Raw genomic sequence first — 19549 nt, 5'->3', positions numbered from 1 at the left:
AAATTTTGTCTAATAAATTCTAAAAAAGGGATTAAATTAAATTATTTATTTATTTTTTCTAAAATCCGATTGCTGCATCGGAAAGGCCAGTTAAAAATACATAATATACTTTGTTATTTTCTTTAATTTAATCCCTTTTTTAGAATTTATTAGACAAAATTTAACTTTTATTTTACCGTGCCAATAAATATGATCATCACTGTATATATATATATATATATATATATATATATATATATATATACTGTAACGATAATTGTATATATGTACATAAAAAAAACAAAAAACAGATGAACTTAATTGGGCAATAATGATGATGATGATGATATAAAATGATGGTCGTCATATAAAATGATGATCACATAAAAGGAAGCGAAAGGATTCAGAAAGGAAAATCATGCGATCCAAATGGACCAATAAGATGGGGGGGGGGGGGGGAAAAATAAAAAAATAAAAATATTGGCGCCAAAATTCAACAACCAAAAAATCGGAAAACTTTGAAGGGCAGTTGCGGAAACATTTCCTAAGATGACGGACGTCAATATATATATATATATATATATATATTGGGAAATATATATATATATATATATATATAACTATAGGATACAGTGCGACTCCATTGATGGAATATCAACGATAAAAGAAGATAAAAAAGAGAAGATGTTCATCTCAAATTAACGTTAAAAAAAAAAAAAAAAAAAACAGGGTCCTTTGCGAAAGTGAGTCGGAATTTCTGTTATTGATATAAACTGTTATCCCCACCGGCTGTCGCCCAAAAAAATAAATAAAAACATGTTATTCCGGCACTACACCCATAAAAAAAGGAAAAGAAAAGGGGGAGAAATTGCAAATAAATAGATACATACAATAAACAAGGAGAGAGAAAAAAATATATATAGGGCTTACTTCCCTTGGACAAATTTTGTATTTTGTGAGACTAACCCATTCAGGCATCTAAGGGTCGATACATGTGTGAAAAAAAAAGAGGGGAACAAAACAAAACAGATTTGAAATAAGAAAAAGAGGGAAGGGGTGGAGGAGATGAATTAACCTCCAAATTGAACTATGACCAACAGGCTGGAAAATTTTTCTTTCACCTGTTTTTATGTTTTCGTTTTTATACACTGTAAAAATAATAAAAATAAAAAGGGAAAGCTGTATATATGTACATACAATGATGTGTTTGCTCTTTCTTTCCTTCTTGCATGAGATCTGATTACGTTCGCCCACCTATAAATTCACCCTGAGCCTATAAGTATCGTTCCAAGTCAAAGATTGAATATACATACCCCATTCAAGTAATCTTGCCTGACCGAAGAGGGAATAACGGAATGATACTTGGCATGAACTTCCACTAACTCTCTCCTAATTACCTAGAGAACACCAAGTAGAAATCTAGAGGCGAGGTCGTCACAATATATATATATATATATATATATATATATTACATGGTGGGGGGTCACCACTTATCAAGGCCCAGAGTCCACTTGAGGATAAGTGTTAATGTGTATACATTAGTCGTTGTTTAAAGATTTGGTGATTGTCTAGTTTCTTAAATGTGAGTAGAACGTCTATTATCTTTAGTGTTCATGTGTGTGGATATCTTTAAAACAATGTGTATAACAAATAAGAGATGGGTGTTTATTGATTAGAGTCCTGGGTTTCATTCAAGACCAGTCATACAAACTAACAACTGTTCCTTTATTACCTAAACACTTAATTTTGCACCCTGCTTCTTTTTTCAGGTATGCTTGAGAAATTATAAACAGGATAGTCCGGTATATATAACTGGTCTCTTTAACATTGTAATGTGTTGATATATATATGTACGTGTTTTAAGATTTGGTGATTGTCTAGTTTCTTAAATGTGTGTATAATGATTGTCTCTAGTGTTCATGCAGATGGATATTTTTATAACAGTGTGTATAGTACTATGATGCTGTCTGTGACCAAGCCAGTAAAGAACTTAAGTTGTAATAAGACAGCAGAAAGATCTTTATTTACTAGGGATTTTAGACTCGTCTTATGTTGTCAGAAAAAGCTGAACAGCATAAACTACAAATATACAGCTTCTCCACAGAATGAATTCGAATATGGTTTTCCATAATCTGTGCAATCATTCGTTTTTGGGGACTGTTATCTTCATTTTTGTAGTTGTTGTTGTTTCATTACATTCTGGCAAACTCATCCTCTGGCTTTCTTCAGGTAGTTAACCGTGACAGGATAGGGATGCTGTGGACTTTTAACACTGCCTTCCATAGTTGTTGTCGTCTCACTACATTTTAGCCAACAAATCCTCTGGCCTGCTTTAGGTAGGATTGAAACCACTATCTCCAGGTAATGCTCACCTGGAACCATAGAATCAACGCCTCTTACCACTCAATCATTTTTTAGATTTCACTTGTTTGAGTCATGTTTTTTCATGTGAATATTTAATCCGGTCCGATCATAAAACGTTGATTCACAAACCAAACAAACAAATGGTCGATCACCGGTATGAAGTCGCATGTGTACTTTCAAACTTGAATTAAACGAATATGAATTTCCGCAAATTTTACAAGAAAATGGTTTTTCTCCTGTGTGTACACGTGTGTGAGTTTTTAGATTGCTTCGACGTGAGAATGCACGCCCACATGCATCACAACGATGCGACTTTTCCCCTGAGTGTGTCACCAGATGTTTCTGCAGACTCGAACTTTCAGAAAAAGCCACTCCGCAAATGCTACAAGAATATGGTTTTTCTCCAGTGTGTGTTCGAATATGTGTTTGGAGGTTACCCTTCTGTGAGAATGCGGCGCCACAAATGTTGCAAGAATAAGGTTTTTGGCCTGTGTGTATAAGAATGTGGTTTTGCAGGTTTGAGTTCCGAGCAAACGCCATTCCACAGATTTTACAAGAATATGGTTTTTCTCCAGTGTGTATTCTCTGATGGTTCTTCAGACTTGTCTTCTGTGAGAATGCTGATTTACAGATCGTACAAGAATATGGTTTTGCTTTTGTGTGTACCATTTTGTGATATCTTAAACTTGTGTTATCAGAAAAAGCCAAACCACATAAATGACAAATGTATGGCTTCTCCCCAGTGTGAATTCGAATATGCTTTTCCAAACTCGAACTGACCGAAAATGCCGAACCACAAACTTGACAAGAATATGGCTTTTCGTGTGTGTGTATTCGCATGTGAGTTTTTAACGAGGAATTCACGGAAAATGAGGATCCACACACCAAACAAGAATACGGTTTTTCACCTGTGTGCTTTTTTATGTGTCTTTCAAGATAGGAATTTGCAGGAAATGAAATTCCACAAACTGTACAAGTGTGCAGCTTTGCTCCTTTGTGTGTTCGCATATGTGTTTTTAAGTTGAAATTATTTGCAAATGTAGAAGCGCATACTTTACAAGAATATCGTCGCTCAGCCATGTTGATTTGCATTTGTTGTCAACAAGGATTTATTTGAGAAGTTTCACTTCACTAAAAACGAATCTGTCTCATGTCTTAAACTATTTCTACTGTGTTAATGATGCTTGCAGATAATACTGCTGATCTCCTGTGTTAATGAACGTCTCCAGTATAAAACAGCAGTCTTAAATAAACTGCTGAAAATAAAGTTTATGTTGAGGTGGCAGCCCTACAGATTATGACAATGGACTATCCTGACGTCACTCCCAGTGACCAGGTTCTGCTTTTCAGCAATCTGAACCCAAGACTCAGAAAGAGACCATCGTAACTTCACTTTGTCCTTCAGTTCAGCGGAATTCCCACTCAACTAATATCGTTTTATATGTTTCCAATTTGTGTGTCAATAATGTTTTAGAAACGAATTGATAAACTTATTAAATAAGAGTTTTTGTTGAATTCCACAATCGCCATTTTCTGATATAATTTTAATCTGTAAAAAAAAAAAAGATGGAATTAATACAAAAGTTACACAAATCTGTTTCAGGTATAAAACACTGTGTCTTAAACAATAAGTTGCTGAATATATGGCTCAAAGTTTCATCGGTCTGCCATGCTGATTTGCATGGATCATCAATGAATATTTATTTTTAGAAAAAAGTTCATTTTTCTAAAAATTAACGAATGTCATATTTCATTGAATTCCTCATTCGTTATTTTCCAGAATTTGGATTTGTAAGAAAGAAATGGAATTGATACAGAAATTTTTTTACAAAATTTTTCACATTGTCTTAAACAATAGGTCGATTAATATCAGACTCAAAGTAAGCTTAAGACTTCACAATAATAACGAACTGTATGTTACAGTGTTAAATCATGGATTATCTATTATATTAAATAATAAGTTTTCCTGTAACTATGAAAATCTAGACATTAGGGAAGCAAGAAAATAATATTTCAAGTTGCATGAAAAAGAATGATGCTGCAGGTTTCGTTGCAGAAATGTTAAAAGCTAAAGGTGAAAAAGACATTGGGATGATTACAAACTTGATAAATTTGTTTATAAAAGTGGACTTCTCAGTGCGTGTGTTCAATTTGTATTGGTTGTTAATATGTTAAAGTGGTGGTGAAATCAAGTTGAGATGTGTATAAGAAACAAACATTGAACGGAAAATTGAAGGTAAAAAGACTGAGGAATACAGGTTTTCAGCTACACACACACACACTATATATATATATACATATATATAAAATAAATATGTATTAGATATGTTTGCAGTCTGCGCGAGCCATTTCTAGTCTCACACAAAAACATGCATTCAAATCTCAAGCTATATTACTTGTCATATACACAAACATACGCGCCCACATTCACACATGTACATATATTCACATTCACGTGTATATACACACACGCTAACGTACGCACAGATGGACGACGTCACTTCCTTTTCAAAGGAAATCCACACATGCGCAAAAGACCACTGGAAACAAGTATAAAAGCAAGAGACAAGCTGTTTCCAGCCCTTTTTTTAGACCAGCTTCCGAGCTGGGCGGTCTACGGACCGACAGCGTGCCTTTTCAGCATGCGCGTGCCTCACGCCACTTGCTACTATGTGAGACAAAAAGCCAACAGCCAGTACGTACACTTTATACGCTTTCTCTCTCCATGAACTGGATTGACATTCTCACTTTATCTACTACTTGTGCCAGAGAACACCACCGTGTAGCTGACGGCTAACATGGCGCACAGTTTAACTGATGTCAACCCTCTATCTTTTTCTTTGTCTACACGCTAGACTATCATTCCCATTTTTCACTACATCACTCACTTCTCTTCCCACGCGTGAACAAATAGTGACCCGAACGTGAGATGAACACACATTTCCTTTTTCCTTCTATACTACCAATCCCGCAACAAACAATGGTTACACCCGTGCGGACATGAACACGTGTTATATCTAAAACATTCATTCTTTCAACAGTAAATAAATGACACGTTTATCTATTCCAGCAATTGAGTCTTTGTTTCCTTCATTCCATTCGTTTCATTATTTTTCTTTTGTAACGGGATTGGAATTTATATATCCTAGTCCTCTACAAGTCAAAACAATGCATCAAATTTTTGCAAAATCCAGCTCTTGAATCCGTATATAAAATTATCCATAGCATGACAAATTTTTCATGGTGGCTTTTGAATGCGCGTTTGCCATTCAACAGAATTGTATTCCAACACGTTCATATCACAACGACAATTAAAAAAGAAAATACAACAAATCCCACTGGGAATATCAAATAAACAAAAAGACTAAAAAGGTCCGACTCACTTCATCATATCTTCACCTCTCTGACCACAACTTGTTCAAGTGTTCCTTTTCTCAACGCTGTAAATTTTTTAAGTTCGATGGAAATCATTTTAATCTTTCCATTTTTCAATGCCTTCAAACCTTTTAAAGTTAATCACAGTGGATCCCTAAATAATGAAATTATTAACAGGATTGCTAAGGCTACTTTGGAACATTTATAGAATAAACGAGGTATTTGACTGGACATAAAAATCATGGTATACCCAGCTGTTGTTATTTCTATCCTTATGTACGGCTGTGAGTCTTGGACTCCATACAGGCATCATATTCACCACTTGGATGTATTTCATAGGAGCAGTCTACGCTTAATCTGTGGCATTACCTTTCAAGACAAAGTATCCAATGCTGACCTTTTCACAAAGTGCAATATTTCTGGAATTGAGTCATTCCTTATTCAGTGCCAACTGCAGTAGACTGGTCATGTACTGAGAATGTCTGATAATAGGATATCAAAAATCCTTATGTACAATCAGTTGGACGGAGAGAAAAAATGTGGGGGCGACCATTACTGAGGTATAAATACTAGTTAAAGAACAATTTGTTTTCAGTTTTTGAGAACAAGGTCTTGGATTGCAAGGTCTTGAATCATCTGCATGAAAAAAAAGGAAAGAGCTAAATGGTCAGCAGCCATACCATCGACTACATTACTGAATCCACACACTTGTAAGGTTGTGTGGACTCGTTTGTAAGTCTCTTGTAGGACTTAAATGTCATCTGAGGCTGCAGCATAAATGAATTTAAACAATAATTAGTCGGAACCTCATATGTCAAAATCAACAGGAGAATCCAAGTACATATATATATATATATATATATATATTTATATATAGCTATACTACCAAGAGATGACCCAGAGTACTCAAAACAGCTAAACAAATGGCAAAAACAAATGTAGATATTGTTGGAGAGAAATGCATTCGAAATGAGAATTGAACATACCTGTTATGGAATAAAGTTCTCGTAAAATAAAATCACTTAATTTGATCAAGTATTTTGATTTTTTTTTACAGAGGAAAAATGAAAATGTCGATACAATCATGGAAGCAGGGGCCTGGGGGGAAATTCTTAAGTCTAGCAACCTGAGGGAAGAAATTATATGAGTAGAAAGTTTTATAGCATTTAGGGATCTCCACAGCATAGGGGTGGGATTTTGCTGCTTGTCTGGTTTGCTGAGGGTAGCTACATCGAGAGGGTACTAGTGCTTTGAGTTTGTACAAGCACTTACCATTAAAGTACTTGTTAAAGAAGCACAGGGATGCCACATTTCAATGGTGGGACAGAGATTGGTGTTAGGCCAACACTGCGGGACTTATTAGTGACTCTATTTAACTATCTAGGAGTGAGAGACTAATGGCAGATGCATCAGCCTAAATGTGACAACAATAGTCCATGCATGGGTAAATAGTGGCTTTGTAGAGATACGGGCAACTTTCAGGTGTGAGTAACCTTCTCGCATGATAGAGGGAGCCCACCTTCCTCATAGCAGCCCTGGCAATACTCATTGTATCTGTTCCAACTCATGTTCCCTGTGAACGTTAAGCCAAAGAGTTTGAAAAAAGTACTTTCAGTTAATGTATCTTTAGCCATAGCTATTGGTGGTTGAGAAGACTTCTTGTAAATTATTGAAGGAGATGAACTTAATCTTGGCAGCTTTGAATGTGACCGTCCATTTTTGTCACCCATTTCACTACAGATTGGAGGTTTTCCTCTAGTATTTCTTCCATTCCCTTAGATTTGTCTTCATTTGTTTTCCTGTTGTGTCTGTTATGGAGCGTGGTGTCATCAGCAAATATACCCATCTCGGAGACAATTTTATCAGGGAGGTCATTTATGAATATTAGGAATGATAAAGGTCCAAGAATAGACCCTTTAGGTACACCTGTATTTATATCATATTTTTATAATGTGTGTACTCATCATAGAATGAAGACATTACATTCCAAAAATCACATAAATTAAGTAGTTTTTTTTATATAAAGAAAATCGTTTTATTTTAGGGTTTTAAGCGATTTTAAAAAGTAAATTATATCATTATAAGACTGATTTTAATATCGATAGGTCGAATTGAGTCATATCCCCATTATTTACAAAATACAGCTGATTCAAACCCTACATTTCGCTTCATAATAAAATTTGATTTTCTTAGTTAAAAAAAAGTACTTGATTAATTTACCTGATTTCTGGAATATGACATCTTCCATGATAAGAAACGTACATCATAAAGATTTGTGTATTTAAAAAAAATTTTTTTTAAATCGAATGGCGGATCTGAAGAATCCTGCTTTCCTATCTTTATTTCTTTTAATTTTTTCAGTGGATTATTATCGAATAGACACTAGTCTACCAGATTATCAAAATAAAAAAAAATGAAAAATGTCAATATCTAAATATTTGTAGGGGGTGCTCAGTTTCTTATGCAATGTTCTAGTAAATTGGTCATCTATTTTAGAACCACCCAATGTTTTGAAGCCAAATTTCACAAATTTAGCCGTTTATAAGCAATTTGGCATTTTTTATTTTATAATTTCACTTTCTCTGATTATTTCATATACATATTTATGCTTATCTTCTAGTTTTGTCAACCAACATTTACAAAGGTTTTGTCTGGGCAATCAAAAATTTTTTTTTTAATACGCATTCTTCAAGTTTCCTCACTCAACATTTACAATCAAGGGCAATGAATGTGCGTTAGAGTATCAACTAAAGACTTACCTTTAAAGAATATTTGGGTCTGTATTACATGTTTTCACTAGTCGCCAAGTTTGTTTTTGCATGCACACATTCAATAAAAATGTCGAGTGGTTCTAAAATGGATGATCGATTTACTAAAACACTGAATTGGAAACTGAACACCCCTACAAATATTTAAATATTGACTTTTGTTTTTTAATTTTTTTGATAATCTGGTAGACTAGTGTCCATTTGATAATAATCCACTGAACAATTGAAAAAACAAAAAAAAATAAATAAATAAAAAAATAGAGAGGGGAGGGCAAGATTCTTTCGCCATTAGAATTCTAAACAAGAACTATGCCAAAAAAATCAGTATGAAAAGTTAAGACGCTGGAAGTGGACTTGGTTTACCTAAATATGGAATGGAAGTCACTAAACATGAAACGAAATACAAAACCATATGGAAATAATTTATTCCAAAAAATTTTAGTTTTATGTGAAAGGGGAGATCAGAGCTCTGGTTGGATCAACACTGAAAGAAGTCGCTGAGTTTACGTATCTGGGCAGCAACATAGTTTCCACAGAGAGAGATATCGAAATATGCATCTCAAAAGCATGGGCCACATTGGATGGGCTACATTCAATATGGACTTCGAGACAAACTAACAAACTGAAAAGGCAGTTCTTTAGGGCAGTGGTAGAGTCTGTCCTTGTTTACGGTGCTACAACCTGGACACTCACCAAAAGATTGTGAAGAAAACTAGACGGCACATACACCCGTATGCTACGAACAGTATTAAATATATCTTGGCAAAATCATCCCACAAAACAGCAACTTTATGGCAACCTACCTGCCATATCTAATACCATCAGAGAAAGACGCCTACGATTTGCTGGTCATTGTCTGAGGAGCAAGCATGAATTGGTGAGTGATGTATTGCTATGGATTCCACGACACGGACGCAAAAGTAAAGGACGACCTAAACCCATGTACATTCAGCAAATAGCACACGACGCCAACAGTGAACCTGAAGATCTGAGGAAGCTGATGGAAGACAGGAAACTCTGGAGAGGAAGAGTCACATTGGTCCAGGCAAGGAGCCCATCATGATGATGATGTGCTATCATGAAACAATAAAAAAAAACTTTCATTTTTGTTTTTACATTTGTATAAATAGTTAATTTTTGTTTTAACATTTGTGTTATCACGAACAAAACTAATGGGAATTTTTATTATGTACACTTCTAGAAATGTGTCTTTTTTAAAGAATATATTTATGTCTTTCACAAATTTTATCACAGAATATTTTGTCACAAATAATGTGTGTTATCAAAAAAAAAAAAACTTAAACATTTATATCAAAATAATGAAAGAAGTTTTGGGTTTGTAATTCAATTGAAGGTAGCTACGTTTTATGAAGCATTATTTATGGCAAAATTATGTTATAAAATTTGAAATTATTTCAAGGTGAATATATTTTAAATATTTAGAAATTTATTTATAGAAATGGAAACTATGAAAGTTTAAATTTCTTTTTTTAATTAAATACTTCCGCATAAATATATGTTAAATATTAAAAAATTATATTTATAGAAATGGAAACTATGAAAGTTAAAATTACTTTTTTTAATTAAATACTTCCACATAAATATATTTTAAATATTAAAAAAATTATATTTATAGAAATGGAAACTATGAAAGTTTAAATTCCTTTTTTTAATTAAATACTTCCGCATAAATATATGTTAAATATTAAAAAATTATATTTATAGAAATGGAAACTATGAAAGTTTAAATTCCTTTTTTAAATTAAATATTTCCACATAAATATATTTTAAATATTAAAAAATTATATTTATAGAAATGGAAACTATGAAAGTTAAAATTACTTTTTTTAATTAAATACTTCCACATAAATATATTTTAAATATTAAAAAAATTATATTTATAGAAATGGAAACTATGAAAGTTTAAATTCCTTTTTTTAATTAAATACTTCCGCATAAATATATGTTAAATATTAAAAAATTATATTTATAGAAATGGAAACTATGAAAGTTTAAATTCCTTTTTTTAATTAAATATTTCCACATAAATATATTTTAAATATTAAAAAATTATATTCATAGAAATGGAAACTATGAAAGTTTAAATTCCTTTTTTTAATTAAATACTTCCGCATAAATATATTTTAAATATTAAAAAAATTATATTTATAGCAATGGAAACTATGAAAGTTTAAATTACTTTTTTTAATTAAATATTTTCATATGAATATATTATAAATATTAAAAAATTATATTTATAAAAATGGAAAATATGAAAGTTTAAATTCCTTTTTTAAATTAAATATTTCCACATAAATATATTTTAAATATTAAAAAAATTATATTTATAGCAATGGAAACTATGAAAGTTTAAATTACTTTTTTTAATTAAATATTTTCATATGAATATATTATAAATATTAAAAAATTATATTTATAAAAATGGAAAATATGAAAGTTTAAATTCCTTTTTTAAATTAAATATTTCCACATAAATATATTTTAAATATTAAAAAAATTATATTTATAGCAATGGAAACTATGAAAGTTTAAATTACTTTTTTTAATTAAATATTTTCATATGAATATATTATAAATATTAAAAAATTATATTTATAAAAATGGAAAATATGAAAGTTTAAATTCCTTTTTTAAATTAAATATTTCCACATAAATATATTTTAAATATTAAAAAAATTATATTTATAGCAATGGAAACTATGAAAGTTTAAATTACTTTTTTTAATTAAATATTTTCATATGAATATATTATAAATATTAAAAAATTATATTTATAAAAATGGAAAATATGAAAGTTTAAATTCCTTTTTTAAATTAAATATTTCCACATAAATATATTTTAAATATTAAAAAAATTATATTTATAGCAATGGAAACTATGAAAGTTTAAATTACTTTTTTTAATTAAATATTTTCATATGAATATATTATAAATATTAAAAAATTATATTCATAGAAATGGAAACTATGAAAGTTTAAATTCCTTTTTTTGATTAAATATTTCCACATAAATATATTTTAAATATTAAAAAAATTATATTCATAGAAATGGAAACTATGAAAGTTTAAATTCCTTTTTTTAATTAAATATTTCCACATAAATATATTTTAAATATTAAAAAAATTATATTCATAGAAATGGAAACTATGAAAGTTTAAATTCCTTTTTTTAATTAAATACTTCCGCATAAATATATTTTAAATATTAAAAAAATTATATTTATAGCAATGGAAACTATGAAAGTTTAAATTACTTTTTTTAATTAAATATTTTCATATGAATATATTATAAATATTAAAAAATTATATTTATAGAAATGAAAACTATGAAAGTTTAAATTCCTTTTTTTAATTAAATATTTCCATATATATTATAAATATTAAAGAAACAATTTATAGAAATTAAAAAAATAAAATTTTATTTATTTTTTATTTGCGTTGTGATACAAAAAAAAGTGGTCCCATATGGTTTCGTTTTTCATTTTGTGTTCACTATCATTCCATATTTAGCTAAACGGAACCAACTTTCAGCATCTCTACTTTGTGTACTGAATTTTTTTAGACAGAATTTTTCTTTTTAGACAACCCAACAACCTTTGTTACTAACTGGGACATAACATTTAAGTAGATAACATTATTTTCATTTACCAAAATGTGTATTTAAAAGAGAAGCCAACAAACAACTATCCGAAAAAAATACATAACAAGAAATGTTACCGTAGCCAAGAAAAGTCAATTTTATATCTACCAGGCTCTTTTGTTTTGGTTTTCAAGTAGTTTCAGAATAAACACCCCCACCTCCATGTTAATGGCTTTCAGAATAAACACCTCCAACCTCCCCATGTTAAGAACGGCTTTAGGAATAAACACCCCCACATCCCTATGTTAAGAATGGCTTTATGAATAAACACCTCCAACCTCCCCATGTTAAGAACGGTTTTAGGAATAAACACCCTCAACCTTGAAAGCCGTTCTTAACATGGAGAGGTTGGGGTGTTTATAGTACGCTGGGTACTCTGGTAAAAAATTCAAAACGAGGCTTGCTTTTTTCAAAAAAGAAGATGCCGCCATTTTTTTTTTTTCAAATTTGCTCGGACAACCTGAATTTTTTAGATTAAATAAAGAGCAATAAAAACTACTTGAAAACCAAAACAAATGAGCCAGGTAGATATAAAATTAACTTTTATTGGCTATGGTAACATTTATTTATTGTATATAGATTTTTTTTCGTTGTAGTTGTTTGCTGGTTTCTCTGCTACATTACCACAAAAAAATCAGGGATTTAGCAGAGAAGCCAACAAACCACAAAAGGGTAAAAAACTTCAAATAACAAATAAATGTTACCAAAGGCAAAATACGTTACTCTTCTATCTACTTGTGTGTTTTAACGTATTATAGAGCTTTTATTTGGTTTAAAAAACAAGTAGTGCCGAGTTAAGCTAAGCCAACAGCAACATAGCCAACAAGAACATGCTGCCTTTGGAGTGTCAGTAATCGCTCAAAACTCAAAAAATGAAGAAAATATGGTGCTTGTGCAGTTTACCATTAAAAAATCGCTTAATTTGATGAAGTAGTTTTGTTTGTTTTTTTTTAACAAAGGAAAATAAAATTTTAATGAGATCGATCGTATCGCGACCATCTTGGATATTTCCGCAAACAAGGAAGGGGTACCTTTAAACGAAAAAGTGATTAAAAAAGGACAAAATAAAAACGGGATTTAAAAGGACAGAAACTGCCAAGTAAGTGCAAAAAAATAAATAAATAAAAAAAATAAAAAATAAAATAAAAAATAAAATGAAAATAAAAAGGACAGAAACTGTCAAGTAAGTGAAAATAAAAAATAAAAATAAAAAATAAAATAATAAAATAAAAATAAAAAGCTAATAAAATAAGAATAAAAAAATTAAAAGGACAGAAACTGTCAAGTAAGTGCAAAAAAAAAATTAAAATTAAAAATAAGAAAATAAAAAGGACAGAAACTGTCAAATAAGTGCAAAAAAAAAAAAAAATATTATCTAGGTATTTTTCTGCCCATGTTTCAAAATAATCTCGTCCAAGTTTAAGCAGTGATGGAGTTATCTCTCCTGGTGCTCTCTCCTCGTCCGTGGAAATAGCCAAGATGGTCGCAATACGATCGATCTCATTAAAATTTGATTTTCCTCTGTAAAAAAACAAAACAAAAAAAACTACTTGAGTATTTTTTTATTTATTTTTTTTAACAAGAACTTTATTCTATAATGGGTACGTACAATATCTTCATTTTTTAATGTTATTGGTAAACTGCACAATAGGCGCTGCCAAACGAATGTGAAGAATTGTGAAAAAAGGAGCACATGATTCCGTGACGTCAGACTTCTGTTAACTATACAATCTATAGAAAAGCAGAAGCGACTTAATGATTTTTTTTAAACCTTTGTTTATCTTTTTCAGACTGCAATTAATAATTAATCTTTGTTATAATTTTGTTAGGTTTTAAGATTTACAGTTTAAGGATTAATAATATTATAAATATTTATATATTAAATATGAAATACGGTTTTACTGAATGTTCATGTTCGGCTTCCATACTTTTGTTCGGTAAAAAGAGACAAACAAAATGTGAGGGGGGGATACAAAATAATATTTGTGCAATAATATTTTCAAATCGGTTTTAATCTGGCGATAAAATAGCTGACAAGAACCATGTTTATATGAAAACTTAATATTTTAAACAAACAAAATTAATTAAAAATCTATGTTGTAATGGAACATTTTGAAATAATGGAATTTAATCGTTTTAACCTTTAAAAATCAATAAATTTTTAGCAAGTTTATTTTTCTTAGCAATTCAACTGATTATAGTATATATTAATTCGAAAAAACGCTATTTAAAAAAAAACATAATGATATATTTATATCATTTTTTTTAATTGCAACTTCAAGATACGTTTTTGTTCAATATGTGTATTTAAATTTTTAAAAAATAAATATTTTTCATTTAGTTGAACTCTTATGTTTCATAATAAATAGAAATTTCGATAGATTTAAATATATTTTGTTCAAATTTCGAAAAAATAAATAGGGGGGGGGGGACACGCACTAAAAAATATTTCCCCTCATATATTTTACAGAAACTGCATTTTATATGTAATTTCATTCTAAAATGGATAAGTATCGAAAATTTCACGAAAATCTGACTATTAGTTGATTTTTGATATATTTATTAACACGGGTATGTTTTCACGTTCAAATTGCTTACTACATTGGAACGTTATTTTAAAGCGCCAATTATGTAAACACGATTTTCGTCTCGCAATTTCATTATTTTCGTTCGATGAAAAAAAATTTTTTTAAATTATTACTAGTTTATTTTGCCTTTCTTTTAAATGGTACAAAAGTTATATTGATAATATTAACTTATAATAAAGTTACATCGTTTGGTTATCCTGGCGCTCCACACTTCTTTATTTACATTGGAAGTGACGTCACACAAATCTTATAATACGGATGGCTACAATTGTAAAAATAATTTGTTCTATTTTTCTTTCATTTTGAGCTCCTTTTTTCTCCCGTTTAACTTTTTTTTCTCCCATTTCTTATTTTGAGCGGAGAATTTATTTTATTTTCATTTTGAGCTCTTTTTCCGATCCGACGTTACCTTTTATATAGGCACCGCCAAAAATGGCCGCAAAATCAAGTTGTTGTTGTTTTTTAAAACTAAATTACATTTATTAAAATCCATTATTTCTGAGTAACTTTTTTTTCCAGAAAGATAAAACCCTGAATTTTATCATATAGAAAACAGAATAATGTAAAACTTTTTCTACTATTTTTAATTAAATTTTAAATGTTAAATTTTCCCAAAAAGTTAACAATTGACATTTTTTGTCTTGCACAAAAAACGTACTTAAATATTAAAAAAAAAAGGGTTTTTGAAATAATTAATTTATTTATTTATTGTCTAACTAAGATTTAGGATGATTTTCTAAGAGAATATGCAAAAATATTATAATATAAGTACCTGAATTTCAAATAATTCCACTTATTCATATAGGTAACCAGATATTTCGCGTCGACGTAGAGTTCAGATCGACTCTGTTTACGTTTTCGTTTGATGATAAGAAAACTAAGGAAGACCAAACAGGCCAAAAAAACTTATTTTTCAGTGACGAAAATTTCAATGTATTATCAAGCTGAGGCTGGCCAGTACCAGATGGGTGACCATTTGTATGAGTCTGGTTTTTAATGTGTATGTGTGTGGGGGCTAGGCTCCCCAAAATGGAGGGGGGGCAATTTAAAGCAGAATAAAAAAAAATTATTTCAGCGCGTTTGGTCCACCGTAGTCGAAAGGCGGCAAACGTTTTCAAACGGGATCGAAAAAAATGATGCTATTTTTAACACAAAGGGCACAATATTTATCGAATTTTTTTTTTGGTATCGATTATTCAAAGCATGCCCTGTTTAATAATGATCATGCATTATTCGGCTCGCTAAAAAAAAAATTGTTAATTTATTTATCAAAAATTTTAAAATGGCTTTTTTCGTATAAATATTTAAAAAAATTTTTTTTTTTGTTTTGCTTAACTTAAATTAATTATTTTACTGAACATATTCACCGAATTTCACACTTCAAAACTCAAAAGCGGGATAATTAAACACAATCGAAGTTCTGATATTCAGACGTCAAAATAAGGTTTGCAAACAATTTTTTTTTTTTTTTTTGAATCTATAATTCTGTCCCTTACAACAACACAATATGTTTTGTTCAGTTTCAGATGATTATTTTAAGCATATTTGTTCCCACTTCAAAACAAGGGGGGGTTTTGTAAGTAAAAATATATATATATATAAATATCGTTTATGAAAAATAAGTACACTGTTATTAAGTTCATTCTTCTCCTAATAATCGCTGAAAATTTCGTATTGATCGGATAATTACCTGATTTTTGGTAGATTTTTAAAAAGACGGTCCGTCAAAAAGTACTGACCTGCCCCCCAGTTTTGGCGGTGCCTACTTTTATAGGTACTCCTCCTGCAGTCCTGCACTTTACCACCCGAGCTATTTTTAACGCTATTATTTAGAAACCTATTATTTAACATGGGGAAGGGAGGGTGTATTGTAACTATTCTGTAGTTTCACCTAACAATTCAATTAAAAAAAAGGTAAATATGAAGAATTACTCCACCATAGAAAATTCCTTTAAAATTACCACTCTTAAAGGTTTTCGGGGTCGCTGAAAAGGAAACTAACGGGGGTTTTTTTTTTTTTAGTTTTTTTGTGTGTGTGTGGGGGGGGGGGCTTCCTTTCTACCATCGGAAAATTCTTTAAAATTACCTGTTTACATTTGGTGGGAAGCGGTGTAAAATAATAAAGTTCTTCTGCTTGGTTAATGTCGGCACGTTACTTATGTTAAAACGGTTAATTAAACTGCATAAGCACCTGTTAAAAAACTATACAAGTAAAACAAATTATTTTTTACTTGTAAACTCGTTTATTAATTGCAGAAAACAAAAACAAACGGGAGAAAAAAGGAGCTCAAAATGAAAGAAAAATAAAACAAATTATTTTTACAATTGTAGCCATCCGTATTATAATATTTGTGTGACGTCACTTCCAATGTAAATAAAGAAGTGCGGAGCGTCAGGATAACCCATCGTTTTACATAGGGGGGGTAATTACATGGTGACTTTTGGAGGTGCCTACTGCACAAGCACCGAAAATACGGTTATGGTTAACTTTCGTCACCCGTTGTTTACAAAGCCATTTGCCGGAAGTGACGTTTTATCTACGGATGATCAAAACCGTATAGAATGAACCTTTTTTTTTTTATATATATAAGTTTTATTCAAACAGGCTCTATGGACCTTTTTTTTGTATTTATTAACTGTTTTATTCTTTTTATCAAACAAAAATAGAATTTTTATATTGACATATTATGGACTCTTTTTCAAACATCGAAATTTTAAAATTAGTTTTATTTTAAAAAAAAAAAAAAAGAAAGAAAGACGGTGTTTTTTTTTTTAAATTAAATTCTAAACTTTATTTGAATTTTTCAACAAACTTTTACAGAGATAAAAAATAGACTTTATAGATATTAACGAAAAGTCTTTGTTTATTTTAACTCTTTAACAAATTTTTACAGGCATAAGAAATAGACTTTATAGATATTTCATAATTTATTTTAAATATATTTGTTTATTTTAGCTCTTTAACAAATTTTTGCATTCATATAAAAAAAATAGATCTTTTATAATATAAAATTTAAAAAATTTTTAAAGAAAAAGTTTGTTTTTTTCATTGTTCATACATCATAAAAAAATCGTATCCAATAAGACAATACAAAAAAAAAAGTCCATTAAGTTCAAATAAAGCCTGTTTGAATAAAACTTATATAAAAAAGGTTCATTCTATACAGTTTTGATCATCCGTAGATAAAGCGTCACTTCCGGCAAATGGCTTTGTAAACAACGGGTGACGAAAGTTAACCATAACCGAAAATACTGATAGAAATCCAACCAATATGTGTCACAATTTTCGTTCTTATTCCAAACGTACACAGCGTATGCTTTTAAAATAATCTTCATAGTAACGATTACTCCATAAATTATACTTACTTACCTCCAAAGAATTCACATTTTTAAGCAAAAAAAAACAGAAAAGCAAACGTCCTCTTTGAAAAATCGCCGAAAGACTATGTTTTCAGAATCGTTTCAAAAACGCAATTTAAAATGAGACAAAGTCACGTGACCAATAAAATATGGCGTCCACCATTTAATAAAAAATAAATTAATTAAAAATTTTATATTAAACTAATATTAGTTTTAATTAAGCTAATATTAATATTAAAATGAATAAAATACGAATAATCTTATTAGCTACCAATGTTGAAAAAAATTCGTTTTGTTATGCTCCATTTTTAAAGAAAATGTTCTGCGAACCTGATTTTTAAATTATCATTTTGAAGACTGCAACTTATTTATCATTGAAAAAAATAAGCAACAAAAATACAGAGAAATCACGATGATGTACGTACCAGGTCTAGAACGAAGATGTCATATTCTAAAAATGGCGTAACGGAATTATGAGCGACCCTAGATCCGGCCATACCGGTGTCAGGTGAAAACCTCGAGTGGAAGAAATAATAGTCCGGTTACCAAACTGGACTTGTTTTTAAATAATACTTGATTAAATTTTGCATAAAATAAGAAATAATTTTTATTTCATTTTTTTTTTTTTTCAAATAAAATACAATGTTTTTTTTAAAATAAAATACAATGTTTTTTTTTTTAAATAAAATACAATGTTTTTTAAATAAAATACAATGTTTGTTTTTTTTTAAAAAGAATACAATTTTTTAAATAGAATACAATGCATGTTTTTTTTGTTTTTTTTTTAAATAGAATGCAATGTTTTTTAATAGAATAATTTTTTTAAAATAGGATACAATGTGTTTTTTAATAAGATACAATGTTTTTAAATAGAATACAATGTTTTTTAATAAAAAAATATTTTTTAAAAATAGAATACAATGTTTATTTTAATAGAATACAATGTTTTTTAAAGAATACAATTTTTTTTAGAATACAATGGTTTTTAAAAAGATTATAATGTTTTTTTATATAAAATACAATGTTTGCGTGTTTTTTAAATAGAATACAATCTTTTTTAATTGAAAAAATTATTTTTTTAAATAGAATACAATGTTTGTTTGTTTTTTTAAAGAGAATACAATGTTTTTTAAATAGAATACAATGATTTTTTTAATAGAATACATTTTTTTATAGAATTCAATGATTTTTTTTAAATAGAATACAATGTTTTTTAATAAAATACTAGGCACCTCCAAAATTCACCACAGAATTTACCCCGCTTTTTTTTCTTTATTTTTTGTTTACACGGTGGTCACCACTTATCAAGGCCCGAAAGCCACTCAGGGATTAGGGTTATTGCAAGTACAGTACGTTAGTGTGGAGATTTAATGAAGTGTTTACTTAAGAGGGCGGTTCATTAGGAATTTGTTAACGTTGGACTTGAACACATCCAAGTTGTAGTCAGGTGGGAA

General features: G+C 29.6%; 1 protein-coding gene across 2 annotated transcripts; it reads right to left on the bottom strand.

The window, feature by feature from the left end:
- Window positions 1-1980: 1980 nt before the first annotated feature.
- On the bottom strand, window positions 1981-18599 carry LOC145297784 (uncharacterized). 2 transcript variants are annotated; one of them, XM_080144072.1, is made up of 2 exons: window positions 18521-18599; window positions 1981-3892 (listed from the first exon to the last, which is right to left on the bottom strand). In XM_080144072.1, exon 2 carries the CDS (start codon window positions 3433-3435, stop codon window positions 2401-2403), a length of 1035 nt encoding a protein of 344 aa, XP_080000198.1. In that variant the 5' UTR covers window positions 3436-3892; window positions 18521-18599; the 3' UTR covers window positions 1981-2400. The 2 variants fall into 2 exon arrangements, with proteins under 2 accessions (XP_080000198.1, XP_080000199.1); XM_080144073.1 differs by lacking the exon at window positions 18521-18599 and adding an exon at window positions 18106-18234.
- Between the last annotated feature and the right edge of the window lie 950 nt (window positions 18600-19549).

This window comes from Euprymna scolopes, chromosome 18, assembly GCF_053919585.1.
Source record: "Euprymna scolopes isolate OS-2025 chromosome 18, ASM5391958v1, whole genome shotgun sequence".
NCBI lineage: Eukaryota > Metazoa > Mollusca > Cephalopoda > Sepiida > Sepiolidae > Euprymna > Euprymna scolopes.
This window is presented reverse-complemented; position numbering and strand designations above follow the sequence as displayed.